This window comes from Gorilla gorilla, chromosome 6 (assembly GCF_029281585.2).
Source record: "Gorilla gorilla gorilla isolate KB3781 chromosome 6, NHGRI_mGorGor1-v2.1_pri, whole genome shotgun sequence".
Lineage (NCBI taxonomy): Eukaryota > Metazoa > Chordata > Mammalia > Primates > Hominidae > Gorilla > Gorilla gorilla.
The window spans coordinates 52,432,220-52,452,212 of record NC_073230.2 but is presented as its reverse complement, the minus strand read 5'-3'; the positions used below and the strand labels follow the sequence as shown (position 1 = coordinate 52,452,212).

The following is a 19,993-nucleotide window of genomic DNA, read 5'->3' as shown; positions in this document are numbered from 1 at the left end:
GCAGGCCAACAGCCTGCACCTGTAATCTGAACGCATAGAGACCCTCCCTCCTGCAGCGACCACATGTACACACTTCAGGAGCTGACACGTGAAAAGTGCAAGAAGAAAAAACCATCAAGAAACAGGCATCAGGCCGGGCATAATGGCTCACGCCCATAATCCCAGAACTTTGGGAGGCTGAGGCGGGCAGATCACCTGAGGTCGGGAGTTCAAGACCAGCCTGGCCAACATGGTGAAACTCCGTCTTTATTAAAAATACAAAAATTAGCCAGGCGTGATGGGGCACGTCTGTAATCCCAGCTAGCTGGGAGACTGAGGTACGAGAATTGCTTGAACCCAGGAAGCGGAAGTTGCAGAGAGCCGAGACTGCGCCACTGCACTCCAGACTTGGTGACAGAGCGAGACTCGTCTCAAAAAAAAAAAAAAGAAAGAAAAAAAGAAAAAGAAAAGAAAAGAAATGGGCATCAGTTAACAAGAACAGGGAGGCAGGCTTTAGGGAGGTGGGCAGGGCAGAGGAAGGCACAGAGCAGAGGAAGGGCCCTGAGGTACAAAGCAAGCTGTGAGAAAGCCAAATGGCCAGGAGGGCCTAGAAGAAACAAGGATAACTTAGCTCTGACTGTGTCTTAAAGACATAAATAAAGATGTCACCATTTGATGTGACCTCAAATATGCTGAGACCCCAATAAGGAGGGCTTCATATGCTGACAGCCCAGGCCACCGCTGAAGGCTCTTAAGAGGGGTCAGTGAGGAGCACAAATGCCAGACCAGAACAGAGACGAAAGTCTAGGACAGGACCAAAGGTAGGAACAAAAGGGAGATGGCAGATGGGCCCACCACAGAGACAGACCCAGGTCAGCTAGTTAACCAGATTCTGCTCTGGGGAGCGGACTTAGGGTAAAAAAGGTACTTGCAGCTCTGATTTGCTAAAATATTTTACCACAAATACAATTTTCACATCAGTTAAGCATTTTAAGAATAGAAGTTTTTTTTAAGAGGCTGGGTGTGGTGGCTCACATCTGTAATCCCAGCACTTTGGGAGGCCAAGGTGGGAGGATTGCTTGAGCCCAGGAGTTCAAGACCAGTCTGGACAACATAAAGAGACTCCATCTCTATTTACATTTTTTTATTTTTTTAAAAAGCTTTCTATTTTATTTTTAATAGAGACAAGGTCTCGCCTTGTTGTCCAGGCTGGTCCCAAACTCCTGGACTCAAGTAATCCTCCTGCCTCAGCCTCCCAAAGTATCAGGATTACAGGCATGGCTCCTACTTATATTAAAAAAAGTTTTTAATTAAAAAATAAGTAAAATTAAAAATAAGGAATACAACAACCAATTATAAAGTGTAAAACCAAATGTAAAAAAAAGTAAAATAAAAATTAAAAAACAAAACAAAACAAAATGTAAAAGGGCAGCTTTAAGAGAAGAGTAAATATTTAAACATGGACTGAGAAAAAATTCTATTAGAGAATTAGCCTGTTAATTTTATTGGGTGTGGTTATGAAAACAATTACTTAACAGTTAGTTACACTGATGCATTTATGCCAGAAATGACACAGGTCTGGAATTTGCCTTAAAATACTCCAGGGTCTGCTACTCAAACCCCAAATAAACCAACAAATAAAAAAGTCACTGGGGTAGAGAATAGATTTTTAAGACAGCTGTTGAAGCTGCGTGACCAGTCTCCTCATTAGGTTTATCATCTACTCTTCTCTCTACTGTTATGTATGCTTGGAAACACTATAAAACACAGATTTAAAAATAACAACTGGGCTGGGTGCAGTGGCTCACGCCTGTAATCCCAGCACTTTGGGAGGCTGAGGTGGGCAGACTGATTGAGGTCAGGAGTTTGAGACCAGCCTGGCCAACATGGTGAAACCCTGTCTCTACTAAAAATACAAAAATTAGCCGGGCGTGATGGCGCGTATCTGTAATCCTGGCTACTCAGGAGGCTGAGGCACGAGAATCACTTGAACCAGGAGGTGGAGGTTGCATTGAGCTGAGATCACCTCACTGCACTCCAGCCTGGGCGACAAAGTGAGACTCCGTCTCAAAAAAAAAATAAAAGAAATAAAAATAAAAACAACAATGGGAAAGTCGTGCCAAAGGGCAGGAGAGGAAGATGTTGAGTTTGTTCCTTTTCTGCTGTATGAGTTTAGTCCTTGCAGCCCCCCATAAGCTCTCTGAAAATAAGTACGGAATCCGACCTCAGGACATTTCTGATGTTTAAACAGAAGATGAGATAGATGATCTATCTAAATCCTACAGCACTTCTAATTTTATTATCTCTATTTAAACTATGTGATCTAAAATAATAGCACAAATAAAGTGAAATACCTCTAAGGCTATGGATCCTAAACTTTCATGGGTGACAGATGCTTTGAAATTTGGACAGAAGTTATGGATTATCTCCCTTGAAAAACATGCACACGGCCAGGTGCCGTGGCTCATGCCTGTAATCCCAGCACTTTGGGAGGCCAAGACAGGTGGATCACGAGGCCAGGAGTTCAAGAGCAGCCTGACTAACATGGTGAAATCCCATCTCTACTAAAAATACAAAAATTAGCCGGGCGTGGTGGCACAGGCCTGTAATCCCAGCTACTCAGGAGGCTGAGGCAGGAGAATCGCTTGAGCCTCAGAGGTGGAGGTTGCAGTGAGCTGAGATCGCACCACTGCACTCCAGTCTGAGCGACAGAGTGAGACTCCGTCTCAAAAACAAAACAAAACAAAAAAACAACAACAAAAAAAACACGCACACACCACATACTGGGCCTAATTCAACTTAAAGAGGACTCACCTTGCCGTCTGGGATGGCAGAGGAGTGATGAAGTCGGTGCTGGATGACAACCGGGATTGCTGGAGGGCACGCCCACTTTTAACCATCCTGTCCCCTCCCCTCTACAAGCAGGGAGGGGCAGAGCATGCATGTGATTCCCACACTGTGCTCCCTGGAGACTCCCAGCAACAGAAACAGGCATAAAGACATAAAGCCACCATGCCCCCACAAAAACCATCTTCAAAAGCTTCCAGCAGGAGCAGCTATGATGGCAACAGGCCCAGTGTCCACAGCACTGTGGCCACACCGCTCACAGAATGCACCTTTTACCCATGAATCACTGAGGACCAAACCTTCGCAAGGACATGCAGTCTCAGCCAGGTGCTTTTTACCTTTCAGACACTAGGCACTGTCATTTAGGAGCTACTGACTCCAAATCCTAACACCACTGAAAACAACTTGTTTGGTTCCAAGAAAAGGTTATGTTTGAGAAAAGGAAGGCAAAAGAATAGGCCTGGGCACATAATAGTCCTTGATTCTGAAACCTCAGGGCTCAGTTTTATTCTAGATATAATCTGCAGCTGTAGGGGTGTGTGTGTGTGTGTGTGTGTGTGTGTGTGTGTGTGTGTGTGTGTGTGTGTGTGTGTGTGTGTGTGTGTGTGTGTGTGTGTGTGTGTGTGTGTGTGTGTGTGTGTGTGTGTGTGTGTGGTGTGTGTGTGAAATCTGCCACAAACAACTTGTTTGGTTCCAAGAAAAGGTTATGTTTGAGAAAAGGAAGGCAAAAGAATAGGCCTGGACACATAATAGTCCTTGATTCTGAAACCTCAGGGCTCAGTTTTATTCTAGATATAATCTGCAGCTGTAGGGGTGTGTGTGTGTGTGTGTGTAGGGGTGTGTGTGTGTGTGTGTGTGTGGTGTGTGTGTGAAATCTGCCACAATCTGCAACCACAGTCTTCAGTAACATCCATGACATCACATCAAAAGCAGGGGCCAGTTTCACAGAGCACTTCTTCTGGGCAATTTGTTTACAGACTAGGGAAATAAACTACAGATTTCTTACAGAAAACCAGGTCTCACCTTGCCCAGCAAACAAGGCTGCTCCCAGGTTGCCATGGAAACAGGGAAGGACTGGGCTAGATCTGGGCAATAAGGCTGAGACAAAGTGGCATTCCTGAAAAAATGGGACCTGGTGGCCCAGCAGTCATGGGAATATACCCGCCCCCCACCTTTTTTTAAATTTTAGAGACAGGGTCTCCCTCTGTTGCCCAGGATGGAGTGCAGTGGCACCATCACAGCGCACTGTAACCTCGAATTCCTGGGCTTCAGCAATCCTCCCACCTCAGCCTGTGGAGTAGCTAGAACTGCAGGCATGTGCCACCACACCTAGCTAAATTAAAAAGAAAAAATTCGTGTCACTAATACTTAAAGGGAAAGCTTGTTTACAGGAGCCCAGTGGAAGCAGACTTCCTTTTGGTGATAAGCCCCCAAGATTCAAGAGTAGGAAAAAAGCCAAATTCACAGTGAAGATAAGCAATGTTGGCTAGGCACTGCCTCCGAGCTGAGTGCCTTGCTCATGCTACCTCCTTTCATTCTCCCAACCACCTACAGATGAGGCACAGGAGCTTAGAAACGCTGGGACCTACCCTCTTATTACTATACTACACTGTCTTCCCAATTCCTTCAGGAGGCTGGCTGCTTTCCATGAAAATCAAGGAATGGTTATCAAAACCTATAAATATTTATTGGCTCAAAACAGAATAAAGGAATTCTGTCACAAGGCATGACATGGCCAGGCGTGGTGGATCATACCTGTAATCCCAGCACTTTGGGAGGCCCAAGGTGGGTGGATCACTTGAGGCCAGGGGTTCAAGACCAACCTGGCCAACAAAGTAAAATCCCATCTCTACTAAAAATACAAAAACTAGTCAGGCGTGGTGACGTGCACCTGTAGTCCCAGCTACTCAAGAGGCTGAGGCATAAGAATCACTTGAACCCAGGAGTCGGAGGTTGCAGCAAGCCCAGATCCCGCCACTGCACTCCAGCCTGGACAACAGTGGGACTCTGTCTGAAACAAAACAAAACAAACAAAAACAAAAACAAACAAACAAAAAAAGACATGACTTACATCAGTAATCATGTGGTGAAAAGTTTAGAAAATGCCCTTATATGTAATACAGAGAAGTTAGAAACAAACAGGAAAAAAATACGAACATAATGAGCTAAAAGGCCATTCATACAGAAATTACATGAGGTGACTAAGGCATGTTACAAATGAAAGTATCCTCTCCAGACAGTTAGAATGGAGGAGCTTCCTGAGGTCCTGCTCTTTTCCACACACTTTCTTTCTTCTTTCTTCAGCGGCTTCATCCTGAAACAGCCCTTGTGGAGATGCTGGAGGGTTACACACATGCTTCTTCACATCCTCGCAGAGTTAAGCGCAGTGTCTACTGCTGGACGCCAATCCAGGGACCATGGCTTCTGCTGGGGCTATGCTGGGTCCGATACAGATACGGTGGTTGGTATGGCGCTCCAGCTGCCTGTCTGCCCGCTGACTCCTCAGGACGCACACACTTACCTGGTGACCAGTCAGGAACAGGCCAACACACCAACATGAGGCAGACCCACAGCCCTGCGAGCCTTACCTTATGTACACTTTTGGGGTTTTCCAGCCAAGCACAGTACATCTCCTCCACATAGTTCGAACTAGTCCCACTGAGAAAGGGCTCAGCAGCAACGGGTGCAGAATAGCACCGAATCTGTTGAAATGTCCTAGCTGCTGCTGGTCTGTTTTGTGAAAATGTCTTAACAGTCTGGGAAGCCGTCAATGGCCTCAACTTAGCAGCACAAGTCCTTAAATGAAACATTTTTGTCCTGAAGTTTTTCACAACTGCCTGTACAAAAAAAAAACAAGAAAGAAAGGTTTTAAAAATGAGTATTTAGGAGACAAGGCTACTAGATCCTGATGCTCTAGAGAAAGGATAATTTTTTTAAAAGTTACTAGAAAAACAAACAAAAAAAACATGTTCAACTCTAATTGTTGAGGAGAAAGACCCTGGCCTATAAATGTATTCACAAGAGTGCTACCTGCTCAGTGCCACCAGTTCATGTGCCTGAGAGCACAACAGAGCTGTGACTGTGTGAAACTGAAACACACTCTTGCACCTACTAACACAGGATGCCTGTGCGAGCCCAAGGAAGGTTAGTGCACAGTTGCAGATATTACCATCTTCACTTAAAAATTTAAATCTAGGCCAGACTCGGTGGCTCACACCTGTAATCCCAGCACTTTGGGAGGCCGAGGCGGGTGGATCACGAGGTCAGGAGATCAAGACCATCCTGGCCAACATGGTGAAACCACATCTCTACTAAAAATACAAAAATTAGCTGGGTGTGGTGGTGCACGCCTGTAGACCCAGCTACCTGGGAGGCTGAGGCAGCAGAATTGCTTGAACCTGGTAGGTGGAGGCTGCACTGAGCCGAGACTGCACCACTGCACTCCAGCCTAGCAACAGAGTGAGACTCTGTCTCAAAAAAAAAAAAAACAAAAAAAAAACAAAAACATTAAATCTAGTTTAAGGGCTAAGATGATAAACATACGATGTTCTTTAAATTTACATATTATATATATATAAAACAATTAGAAGAAAGGCAACTAGGATTAATTAATTTAGAATTAGGATTAGGATTAATTGTAGAATAAGTAAAACATTTTCTAATCTGTCCAGAAACTACTGAGTACCTGCTGTACTTACGATATTATGGAAAATACAAAGAAATTAGAAAAATACTTTCCTTACTCTCAATTTACCCTTGAGCAGAGGAAAAACAACATAGAAAAGATTGCAGAGGAAACACTGAGTACTTGAGAGGTGCAGAATATGCCAGCAGACCCTGTGAGAGGATGGGCTCCTTCCAAGTGGGTGTGCCTCAAGACAAACGGACATGGATGGGAAGGAGGGAAGAGTAGGCACTGCATGTGGAAGGACCCATAGGCAGAAACACAGAGACAGGAAGAGCCAGAATCTCATGGTACTACGAAGGGTAAGGAAAAGCCACAGAGGGTTGTCCAGTGTCCTGCCCGCCACCTTCTGCATTCAGCCCCCTTTTATAAGCCATGGGGAGCCAGGTCTGAGCAAGGGAGACGTGGGTGGGGTCTGCAAAGATTGAAAAGAGCACATGGAGCAGTTGTTCAATAATGCCTGCCTACCCTGGGCCCTCCATGGTGAGCAACTCTACGCATCTGACTCATGCATAAACCCAGAGGCTCCCAATAAGGCAGGCGCCAGCTCTTTCACTTTACAGATAGCTTCAGTTTCCATTCCCTTACATTTCATCCAAGGTCATAGGCTACTAACAGCAGAGTCAGGATCCAAGCGGAAAGTTCACAAGGACGCTGCCTGTGGAAAAAAAGGTGCTTGCTGGCCTACATGGTTGCTCATGAATTTGTCTCAAAGCAAGTGCTCTGGTTGTAAAGTTGGAACTACACTCCATGTCCACACCTACCCGAAGAAAATCCAAGCTCTGAAACATAGTGTGAATTACCCAGAAATAACTGTTACATAAAAATATCTTCTATATTATTTATCAGAAACTTCCTCTTGGCCCAAATATGCTCAGAATACACTTAAGGGACACCAAGAGAGAGGGCTTAGAGTGTCCTGCATTCACCTCTGGCCTGCTCCACTGAGAAGAGATAGGTCAGCAAAAGTAAACAGCAGAACATATTCTTCAAAAACAAACTGAACAACAAACAAAAATTTGCTCCTTACAAATTAAAGGTAAACAAGCAATATATTCTGGATATAATTAGGGAATGCAATCTTTACCCCTGGGTTTTCACTTTAGAAATCAAAAGTTTTAAGTTAATTCGGTAGTTCTTCCTACCTCCAACTACACTCCAAGTTTTTCCACTGATATATTTAAGGAAGACAAACAGCCCTAACATTGACAGCAAAAATACTACTGTTGCTTCATCTTATGCTATTTTTTTTAAATTTCTCAGGCTCAAAGGAAAATGTTCATTTTTTTTCTTTTAATGTCATTATCAAGGCAATATTAAACACCCAATTGCCTCTGAGTTGGGTTTTCTCCCAGAAAACAATAGCGTCACCTCATTAACTATCAGTATTCAGTTGCTGCAATAGCCCAATTAACAGGCACTGAACTGACAATCGTAAAACACCAATTTCATCTGTTCTTCCCAAAGTGGCCCCTTCCACATGATCCTGTTTAAGTAAATCATGACATTTTGCTATCCGCAGTCACTGAATCTGACACATAGTTAAGTGCTGCCCAGCAGAGCTGCCACGACAGCTGGAGATTTTTTTTTTTTTTTTTTTTTTGATACGGAGTCTTGCTCTGTAGTCCAGGCTGGAGTGCAGTGGTGTGATCTCGGCTCAGTGCAACCTCCCATCCCGGGTTCAAGCAATTCCCCTGCCTCAGCCTCCCGAGTAGCTAGGACTACAGGTGCGTGCCATCACGCCTGGCTAATTTTTGTATTTTTAGTAGAGACAGGGTTTCATTATGTTGGCCAGGCTGGTCTCAAACTCCTGACCTCGTGATCTGCCCGCCTCGGCCTCCCAAAGTGCTGGTATTACAGGCGTGAGCCACCGCACCCAGCTGAGATTTTTAAACTTCCCTTAAGATGACTCATGGGAAGAGCTGCCCTTCAGCAGATGGCTCAACATCCCCAACTCCACCCAGGAACGGCCAGGACAGCTATTTGCTGTCCACACTTTGACAGAACCACAGAGCCAACACTAACGCACATTTCTAATTCTGGTAAATACCCATTCTTCACCTTTCTCTCTTACATAAAACGGCATAAGAAGATATTAAAAGCCAAGCACGGTGGCTCATGCCTATAATCCTAGCACTTTGGCGTGCCAAGGCTTAAGGATTGTTTGAGGCCAGGAGTTTCAGACCAGCCCGGGCAACATAGTGAAACCACATCTCCACAAAAAATTTAAAAGCTATCAGGGTGTGGTGGCACATGTCTGTAGTTCCAGCTACCCCGGAGGCTGAGGTGGAAGGATAGCCTGAGCCCAGGAGGTCAAGGCTTCAGTAAGCTATGATCGTGCCACTCCACTCCAGCCTGGGTGACAGAGCGAGACCCTATCTCTAAAAACAAACAAACAAAATATATTAAATACAAAAAGAAGGAAAACTGCCAGCCAGTCAACATTAGGTCTTGAAATTCAACTTAGAATTCTGTAACTGACACTAAGTCAACTTTAAGAATAGTACGTTATTTGGTAGAGACATTCAATTGTTTAAACAATTTTTGTGAAAGCTCCTCTGAGCTGTCCAAAATATCCAAGTGTTTTGATTTTTGGTTTAAAACAGGGATGTCCAATATTTTGGCTTCCCTGGGCCACACTGGAAGAATTGTCTAGGGCCACACATAAAATACACTAACACTAACGACAGCGGATGAGCTTCAAAAAAAAAAATCACAAAAACATCTCATAATGTTTTAACAAAGTTTACAAACTTGTGTTGGGCCACATTCAAAGCTGTCCTGGGCCACATGTGGCCCACGGGCTGGGAGTTGGACAAGCTTGGTTTAAAAGAATATTTCTATTTAAATGGGTGCCAACTCCATTCAGCAGGGAAAAGAACAGTCTTTTCAACTGAAGGTGCTGGGACAATTAGAGTTCCATGTCTAAAGAGGAATGAAGTTGCATAGTCATATACAAACAAAATTCAAAATGGATCAAAGACCTGAATGTAAGAGACAAAACTATAAGATACTTAGAAGTTTTATAACTTCCATGAAGTAAATCTTTGTGACCTTGATTCGAGCAATGTATTCTTAGTTATGACACCACAAGTATAAACAACAAAATAAAAACCACAAATTGGATTTCATCAAAATAAAAAATCTGGCCAGGAGCGGTAGCTCACGCCTGTAATCTCAGTGCTTTAGGAGGCCGAGGCAGGCGGATCACTTGAGGTCAGGAGTTCGAGACCAGCCTAGCTAACATGGAGAAACGCCGTTTCTACTAAAAATACAAAAATTAGCTGGGCATGGTCATGCATGCCTGTAGTCCCAGCTGCTTAGGAGGCTGAGGCAGGAGAATCCCTTGAACCCAGGAGACAGAGGTTGCAGTGAGCTGAGATCGCACCACCGCACTCCAGCCTGAGTGACAGAGAGAGACTCTGTCTCAAAACAAAACAAAAAAATTTTTGTGCTTCAAAGAACTTATTAAGAAAGAAATGATATAGATGGGAGAAAATATTTGCAATTATCTGATAAGGAACTTATATACAGAATATATAAAGAACTCTCATAATGCAACAGTAAAAAGACAACCCAATCAAAAAATAGGCAAAGGATTTGAATAGATATTTGTCCAAAGAAGATATACTAACAGCCAATAAACACATAAAGTCACCATATAACACAGCAATTACACTCCTAGATATATAATCAAGAGAAATGAAAATGTATGTCCACAAAAAAACTTGTACACAAATGCTCATAGCAGCATTATTGTTGCTATGAGCAACAACAGTTGAAACAGTAGAAACAATAGTAGAAACAACTCAAATGTCCATCACTGACGAATGGATAAGCAAAACGTGTTATATCTATAGAATATAACAGCATTCTGCAATGAAACTAAGGAAGTGCTGGTGCATGCTCCAACCTGGAGGAACCTTGAAAACATTATGCTCAGTAAAAAGCAGCAGACGCAAAAGACATATTATGAGTCTATTCCTCTGCTCTCACACAACAACCAACACAGAAGATTTCTGTGACTAAATGTGTGGGGAATTCTCCCTACCAATAAGCAATTCAATTCTGCTGCTACCTACCTGGAGACAGCATCAGATACCACAGGTCAAGGGCTCAATCCCACAAGGCTGCCTCCTACTTCCGATGTCAATCGCAAGCCCCCAGTTGTCTTACTTGTACTGCTAGCCAACCAGCTAGAAACTGGAGATCCCATGACCCCCTCCTTTGGTTCAATAAATTTCAGGAAACACTTACTTACATCTACTGTTTTTTTTTCAAAGAATATAACATAGGATGTGGATTAAGAGTTGCACAGGTCAAGGTGTAGGATGGGGTAAGGAGGCTTCCATACCCTCCCCAGGCATGCCACCCTCCAGGAATCTCCACATGTTCAGCTATCCAGAAGCTCTCTGTACCCCATCCTCTTGGGCCTTTTATGGAGACTTCATTGGATATGCATGACTGAAGCATAGATAACCATGTAGATAGGTGATCAGACAAAAAGGGTATGATCTAATACCAACAGACCGAGTGGGGAAACCCAGCCAGGCCTGTTTGTTCAGATTCTTCTTGGCCTCTCTGTGCAGGATTCCTTCCTGTGGGTGTGAGGCAGGACTCCCTGAAGTGGGTGTCTTGTGACCTACAATCAGACAAGGTAGGTCAGAGAATTTCTTTATGGCCGGCTCCAAGACAGAACAGTGGAGGAATATTAGAGTATATTTTTAGTTTCTATGGCCTCCCTTGGGGAGAAAAAGCAGCAGGTGAAAGGAGTGCCACAGGCCTGTTTCTGGGGCCTAAAGCACCCCAACATTGTAACGAAAGACTTCCACCTTTATCACTCTGAAGCTGTTTGGAAGCTACTTCAGGAACCAAGGAGAAATACTTTAACAAAATACATGCTTATTTTAGTTACTTAGGAAATAACAAGAACTATGGAACCAGGAATCATGGACAAAAACCCATATACGATAATAATATCACATTCCAGAATAGGCAAATCTATACAGAGAGAAAGTAGATTAGTGGTTGCCTGGGGCTGGGGCAGAGAAATGAGGGAAGGATGAGGAGTAACTCAATGGACATAGGGCTTTCTTTTTGGGAGGAGAGGATGAAAATGCTCTAAAACTAGATTGTGCTGATGGTGTCACAACCCTCTAATATACTGAAAAACATTCACCTTACAATTTAAATGAGTGAATTGTATGGTATGTGAATTATGTCTCAATAAAGTTATTTTTTTAATGTGTAAGAAAAAATGTAACTGAACTTATCACTGTACACAAAAATGATGCAAGTTGTAATCCATTAATTTCAAGATGCAAGAATAAACACATACCTTTGGGAAAAATAAGTTGTACAAAGAAAAAAAGTAAAAACCAAAGGAAAATTAGTTTTTAGGTGTTAAATGCCCTGCCCTCAGGAAACGATATACTTAAATAGGGTTCTGTCTGACATATGAAGCCTTCGAGGTCTATGCCTCGAATTTCCCCAGTTGGGTAGGAGGTGCCCTATCCCAGGGCACAAAGAATGAGGGAAATAAACCAACTACTGACGCCTATCAATATGACATTGGCTAGGTAGGGGGGTAATTAAAAAGGCAAGACCTAGCAAAAACAGTCTGCTGTTTCTTAGCAAATGAGTCTTTGAGGGAAAAAAAACCACACATCATTACATGATCCTTAAACCCTATGAGTGTTAGCTGGCAACCATTTTAAAGGACAACTCATCCACTTTCTTTTTTTCAATTTCAGACTCAAGTCTTCTGATGAATCATAAACACATTTGCTACAGACCTATGGCTGTTGTCTCATGCCTGCAATTATTTTTGTTTTAGTAGTAATACAAAGAACTCATGTACAGAGTACAGATATCAATTCTCCCTTATTGGCTGAGAATCTCAAAGAATTTATTATCTTTCACTAGTGACACATAAGCTGAGGGAAGTAGTGAGGATTACTTTTAAACCATAAAGTTTTTTTTCATTGCTAGATGGAAACAATTGTTGAGCCTGCAGGTACAGAGACCGTGTGACACCAAGTCACTGTGTGAGCTTTCCTGGGCCAACAGACACCACGTGACACCAAGTCACTGTGTGAGCTTTCCTGGGCCATAAAGTGGAGACAGTAATTACTCCTAACCCCCTCATAATGTCTTTTTGTAATTGTAACACAAATATGAAAGCACTTTGAAAACTTGAAGGTATATCTATGACTAAAGAAATGGCTGGGTATGGTGCTTCATGCCTGTAATCCCAGCACTTTGGGAGGTCGAGGTGGGTGGATCACCTGAGATCAGGAGTTTGAGACCAGCCTGGCCAACATGCTGAAACCCCACCTCTACTAAAACTACAAAAAATTTAGCTGTGCATTGTGGCGGGTGCCTGTAGTCCCAGCTACTTGGGAGGCTGAGGCAGGAGAATTGCTTGAACCCGGGAGGTGGTTACTGTGAGCCGAGATCACGCCACTGCACTCCAGCCTGGATGACAGAGTGAGACTCCAGAGTTCCGAACGGAGTCTCGCTCTGTCGTCCAGGATGGAGTGCAGTGGCGCGATCTCGGCTCACATATACATATATATACGCATATATGTATGTATATATATATACATAAACATGTGTGTATATATACACATATATACGTATATATGTATATACATAAACATGTGTATATATACACATATATACGCATATATGTATATACATAAACATGTGTATATATACACATATATACGCATATATGTGTATACATAAATATGTGTATATATACACATATATACGTATATATGTGTATATATAAACAAACGTGTGTATATATACATATATACGTACACATGTGTATATATACATAAACATATGTGTATATATACGTATATATATGTGTATATATACATAAACATATGTGTATATATATACATATATATATGTAGCCTAGGAAAAAAGGCAAACTAGTGATATAAAAAGTTCAAGTTTCCAAGATATTTAAACCTAAACATTAGCTAATTTGGAGTGGCGGTCAACTGATAACTTCCAAAACATTAGTAGGCTGTCTCCATCATTTAGCACAGAAGCCTATTTAGCTCACCAATCATGGGTGGTCACCACTGGTAGGGACTGACACCTCCCTGATCAGATCCCTGAGTATGCTTCAGTATATAGGTCTGAAGACTGTTCTGCCCTTTCCCTGAGACGTGGCCCCACAGCATCTGAGGTGCCCATGACTGATGTGGTATAAACAGGTTGACTGGGGAGGGTGTAGATAAATAGGCACTTTTAAAAGGTATTGATAGAGTGTAAATTATTAAATCTTTATGGAAAGCAGGACAATTTTTCAACATCTCATTAAAGCATATATAAAACGTGTTTCCTGCTAAATATAGCTAAAAACATGAGGCGTTACATTTAAGACAAAACAAGACTGTGAAAGGTGGAGAGAAGGAAGCAGACTGGCTAGGAACCAGAGGACCCAAAGAAAGAGCATTGAGGTTTTTTTTTTTTTCTTTCTGTCAGGGTCTTGCTCTGTTGCCCAGGCTGGAGTGCAGTGGCATGATCTTGGCTCACTGCAGCCTGGACCTCCCAGGCTCAAGTGATTCTCCCACCTCAGTCCCCCAAGTAGCTGAGACTACTACAGGCGCACATCACCATGCCTGGCTAATTTTTGTATTTTTTATAGAGACAGTTTTGCCATGTTGGCCAGGGTGGCCTCGAACTCCTGACCTCAAGTGATCTGCCTGTCTCGGACTCCCAAAGTGCTAGGATTACAGGTATGAGCCACCACACCCGGCCAAGCACTGAGTTCTTGATTTTCTTTATGCTTCATGTGTTTCAGACCTAGGTACTCGAGAAGCCTACAACCCAGAAATGCCAACAGGTGTAGACAAAGAAAACTACAAACAGAAACCTGTTCTCTCTAGCCAAAGGACCAGGAAAAGAGCAGCAAGATGGAAAACTTTTAAAGTTTTAAACAACAATTGCTCTACTGCAGCCAAATTCCACAGGAAACATCCTCACTCCACTCAGCTGGTGTCAGAATAGGGACCAGGGACTTTCATCCCCACCTGGTGAATAATGAGCCCTTCCAACTCACTCCCTGATAAGTTAGTGGAGACCAGGTAGGGAGTCTGGATTTCAATCCCATCCAGCAGTAATGAAGCAGCACCCCTCCCTTCCCAGGCAGGGTGATATCACCAAGGCCTAATGGGGAACTCTTACAGTCATACAGCAATAACAAGGAATCCCTCCCCCCAGACACCCCACCAGCAACAATGAGGAAGCAGCCCCTCCCTGCCCCAGCAGAGGAAGCCTGCATTGCTTAAAGATTTAAACAAGATCAAGAGTCCATAACATAACACCCAGAATGTCCAGGTTGCAAGTCAAAGATCACTCTTTACATCAAGGGCCAGGATAATCTTGGCCAGGCATGGTGGCTCATACCTGTAATCCCAGCACTTTGGGAGGCTGAGGTGGGTGTTATCACTTGAGGTCAGGAATTCAAGACCAGCCTGGCCAACATGGTGAAGCCCTATCTTTACAAAAATACAAAAATTAGCCTGGCATGGTGGCACATGCCTGTAATCCCAGCTACTTGGGAGGCTGAGGCAGGAGAATCGCTTGAACCCAGGAGGTTGCAGTGAGCTAAGATCACGCCACTGCACTCCAGCCTGGGCGACAGAGCGAGACTTCATCTCAAAAAAAAAAAAAAAAGAACCAAAAGAACCGGGATAATTTCAAACAAAAAAAGACAATCTATAGACACCAATACCAAGATGACATAGACTTACAATTATCTGACAAAGATTCTAAAAGAGGCATCCTCAAAATGCTTCCACGAGCAACTATGAACATGCTTGAAACAAATGAAAAATAAAGTTTCAGCAAAGAGAAGATGTAGAGAACAAAACAGACATTTCAGAACTGAAAAATGCACTAAGCAAAAGAAAAAAGCTTTAGCATGGGTTAAAGGGCAGAATAAAGACAGAGGAAATCAGTGAACTTGAAGACAGAACAAGGCCTCAGGGAAATAACAAAAGATCTAATATTGATGTCATTGGAGTCCCTGATGAAGGCAGAAGGAGGGGCTGGAAAAGCATTCAAAGAAATAATGGCTACAAATCTCCCAAATCTGGCAAAAGGCATAAAGAACCCCATGAAGAATAAACCCAAATAAATGCACACCAAGACACATCATAAACAAATTCAGAAAACTCAATACAAAAAAACAAAAAAAAACAAAACTTTGAAGGCAGCCAGAGAGAAATGGTGCATTATACACAAGAAAAAAAAAAAAAGGCCTGTAATCCCAGCACTTTGGGAGGCTGAGGTGAAAGGATAGCTTGCCTAGGGGTTTGAGACCAGCCTTGGCAACAGAGCAAGACCCTATATCTACAAAAAATAAAAATTTTAAAAAGACAGCTAGGCCAGGTGCCGTGGCTCATGCCTGTAATCCCAGCACTTTGGGAGGCCAAGGCGAGCGGATGGCCCGAGTTTGGGAGTTTGAGACCAGCCTGACCAACATGGAGAAACCCCGTCTCAACTAAAAATACAAAATTAGCTGGGAGTGGCAGCACATACCTGTAATCCCAGCTACTCGGGAGGCTGAGGCAGGAGAATCACTTGAACCTGGGAGGTGGAGGTTGCAGTGAGCTGAGATCACGCCATGGCACTCCAGCCTGCGCAACAACAGCAAATGCCGTCTCCAAAAAAAAAAAAAAAAAGCCAGGTGGCTGGGCCCAGTGGCTCACACCTGTTATCCCAGCACTTTGGGAGGCCGATGTGGGCAGATGACTTGAGGTCAGGAGTTTGAGAACAGCCTGGCCAACATGGTGAAACCCCATCTCGACTAAAAATATAAAAATTATAGCCGGGCGTGGTGGCTCACGCCTGTAATTCCAGCACTTTGGGAGGCCGAGACGGGCGGATCATGAGGCCAGGAGATCGAGACCATCCTGGCTAACACGGTGAAACCCCATCTCTACTAAAAATACAAAAAATTAGCCAGGCATGGTGGTGGGCGCCTGTAGTCCCAGCTACTCGGGAGACTGAGCAGGAGAATGGCGTGAACCTGGGTGGCAGAGCTTGTGGTGAGCCGAGATCGCATCACTGCACTCCAGCCTGGGTGACAGAGCGAGACTCCGTCTCAAAAAAAAAAAAAAAAAAAAAACAGCCAGGTGTGGTGGCGGGTGCCTATAGTCCCAGTTACTCAGGAGGCCGAGGTGAGAGAATAACATGAATCTGGGAGGCAGAGGTTGCAGTGAGCCGAGATCACGACACTGCATTCCAGCCTGGGCAACAAAGTGAGACTGTCTCAAAAAACAAAAACAAAAACAAGCCAGGTGCAGTGGCTCATGCCTGTAATCCCAGCACTTTGGGAGGCTGAGGCAAGTGGATCACGAGGTCAGGAGATCGAGACCATCCTGGCTAACATGATGAAACCCTGTCTCTACTAAAAATACAAAAAAATTAGCCAGGCGTTGGTGGCACGTGCCTGTAGTCCCAGCTACTCAGGAGGCTGAGGCAGGAGAACTGCTTGAACCCGGGAGGCGGAGGTTGCAGTGAGCCGAGATCGCGCCACTGCACTCCAGCCTGGGCGACAGAGTGACACTCCGTCTCAAAAAAAAAAAAAAAAAAAGAAAAGAAAAGAAAAGAAAAGAAAAAAACCAGCCAGGCGTGGTGGTACGTGCCTGCAGTCCCAGCTACTCAGGAGGCTGAAGTGGCAAGATTGCTTGAGCCTAGAAGGTAGAGGCTGCAGTGAGCTGTGATAATGCCACTCTACTCCAGCCTGGGTGACAGAGTAAGACCCTGTCTCAAAAATAATAAATAAATATAATGAAGAAAGGTGGCCAGGCGTGGTGGCTCATGCCTATAATCCTAGCACTTTGGGAGGCCGAGGCGAATGCATCATGAGATCAAGAGTTCAAGACCAGCCTGGCCAACATGGTGAAACCCCATTTCTACTAAAAATAAAAAAAATTAGCAGGGTGTGGTGGTGCATGCCTGTAGTCCCACCTACTCGGGGGTCTGAGGCAGGAGAATCGCTTGAACCCAGGACGCAGAGGTTGCAGTGAGCCGAGATCATGCCCATTGCACTCCAGCCTGGGCAACAGAGTAAGACTCCGTCTCAAGAAAAAAAAAAAAAAGGCAAAAGAACTAGATTAGCTAAACAATTTTGAAAAAGAAGTGAGAGAAATCAATCTATCCGATTTTAAGACTTCTTACGAGCTACAATAATAAAAACTCTTGGTATTGGTGATGGGATAGACACAAAGATCAATGGAATGCAACAGAGAATCAGAAACAGAGTCACACAAGTACAGCCAAGTGATTTCTGACGAAAGTGCAAAAGCAATTCAATGGAAGAAAAACAAGTCTTCTCAAACAAATGGTGCTGGTTAGATATTCATAAGCAAAAAACCCCCACAAAAACCAAAAAATACTCAAACTTTAAACCACATAAAGAAATTAACTCCAAATGGATATACCTAATGTAAATGACGAGTTAATGGGTGCAGCACACCAACATGGCACATGTATACATATGTAACAAACCTGCATGTTGTGCACATGTACCCTAGAACTTAAAGCATAATAATAAAAAAAAACATTAAAACTTTTAGAGTATCTATTTGATCTTGAGTCTTTAGGACTCAAAAAAAGCTGGCCACAAGACTAAATTTATATCAATTACATTAAAATTAAAAACTGTTCATCAAAAAGTACCATAAAGTGAAAACATAAAAAAAAAAAGAAAAAAGAAATTAAGTCCAAAGGAATCATAGGTTTAAATGTAAAATTTACAAATTTTATAAAAGTGGCCAGGTGCAGTGGCTCACGCCTGTAATCCTGGCACTTTGGGAAGCCAAGGTGGGAGGACTGCTTGACCCCAGGAGTTTGAGACCAGTCTGGGCAACACCGCAAAACCCGTCCCTACAAAAAATACAAAAATTAGGCCAGGCACGGTGGCTCATGCCTGTAATCCCAGCACTTTGGGAGGCCGAGGCGGGGGGGATCACGAGGTCAGGAGATCGAGACTATCCTGGCTAACACAGTGAAACCCCGTCTCTATTAAAAAATACAAAAAAAAAAATTAGCCGGGCATGGTGGCGGGCACCTGTAGTCCCAGCTACTCGGGAGGCTGAGGTGGGAGAATGGCGTGAACCCGGAAGGCGGAGGTTGCAGTGAGCCGAGATCGTGCCACTGCACTCCAGCACTCCAGCCTGGGCGACAGAGCGAGACTCCGTCTCAAAAAAACCAAAAAACAAAAAATACAAAAATTAGCCAGGTATGGTGCAGACTCCAGTAGTCTTAGCTACTCAGGAGGCTGAGCTGTGAGGATCACCGGATCACCTGAGCCCAGGAGGTTGAGGCTGCGGTGAGCTGTGATCATGCCACTGCACTCCAGCCTGGGGTGACAGAGTAAGACCGTGTCTCCAAAAAAAAAAAATTTTAGAAAAATACATATGATAAAATCTTCAGGAATTTGGGCTAGGCAAAGAGTTCTTCGACTCAACACCAAAAGCAATCTAACAAAAGATAAAATTGGTATACCAGACCTCATCAAAATTATAAACTTTTGCTTTGCAAAAGACCCTGTTAAGAAGATGAAAAGGGGCTGAGTGCGGTGGCTCAGGCCTGTAATCCTAGCACTTTGGGAGGCCAAGGGGGTGTCGATCACGAGGTCAGGAGATCCAGACCATCCTGGCTAACACAGTAAAAGCCCGTCTCTACTAAAAATACAAAAGAATTAGCCGGGCGTGGTGGCACGCGGCTGTAGTCCCAGCTACTTGGGAGGCTGAGAAAGGCTTGAACCAGGGAGGCGGAGGTTGCAGTGAGCGGAGATTGCACCACTGCACTCCAGCCTGGGCAACAGAGCAAGACTCCGTCTCAAACAAACAAACAAACAAAAAGATGAAAAGGGCTAGGAGCAATGGCTCACGCCTGTAATCCCAGAACTCTGGGAGGCTGAGGTGGACGGATCGCGAGGTCAGGAGTTCGAGACCAGCCTGACCAACACGGTGAAACCCCGTCTCTACTAAAAATACAAAAATTAGCCAGGTGTGGTGGCAAGCGCCTGTAATCCCAGCTACTCAGAAGGCTGAGGCAGAAGAATCGCTTGAACCTGGGCAGCAGAGGTTGTAGAGATTACGCCACTGCACTCCAGCCTGGGGGACAGAACGAGACTCCATCTCAAAAACAAAAAACCAAAAAAAAAAAAAACCCAAGATGAAAAGACATGCTGCTGACTAGGAGAAAATATCTGCAAACTATATATCCAACAAAGCAGTGGTATCTAGAATACATTAGGAATTCTCAAAGTTCAACAGTTAACAAAAACCGAACAATCTAATTACGAAATGAACAAAAGATATGAACAGACATTTCACCCAAGAGTATACAGGGGCCAGGCATGGTGGCTCATGCCTGAAATCCTAGCACTTTGGGAGGCCAAGACAGGAGGATCACTTGATCCCAGGAGTTCAAGACCAGCCT

At 43.8% G+C, this 19,993-nt stretch overlaps 1 protein-coding gene across 4 annotated transcripts in view; it reads right to left on the bottom strand.

Annotated features, from left to right (window-relative positions):
• The window catches only part of OGDH (oxoglutarate dehydrogenase), a 101,819-nt gene that overhangs the window by 78,289 nt on the left and 3,537 nt on the right, over positions 1-19,993 (bottom strand). For all 4 annotated transcript variants that reach the window (XM_031013546.2, XM_031013545.2, XM_031013547.3 and 1 more), the window contains exon 2: positions 5,415-5,663. In XM_031013546.2, coding sequence (XP_030869406.1) covers positions 5,415-5,636 — 222 coding nt within the window. In that variant the 5' untranslated portion in view covers positions 5,637-5,663. The remainder of the gene's footprint in view (positions 1-5,414; positions 5,664-19,993) is intronic.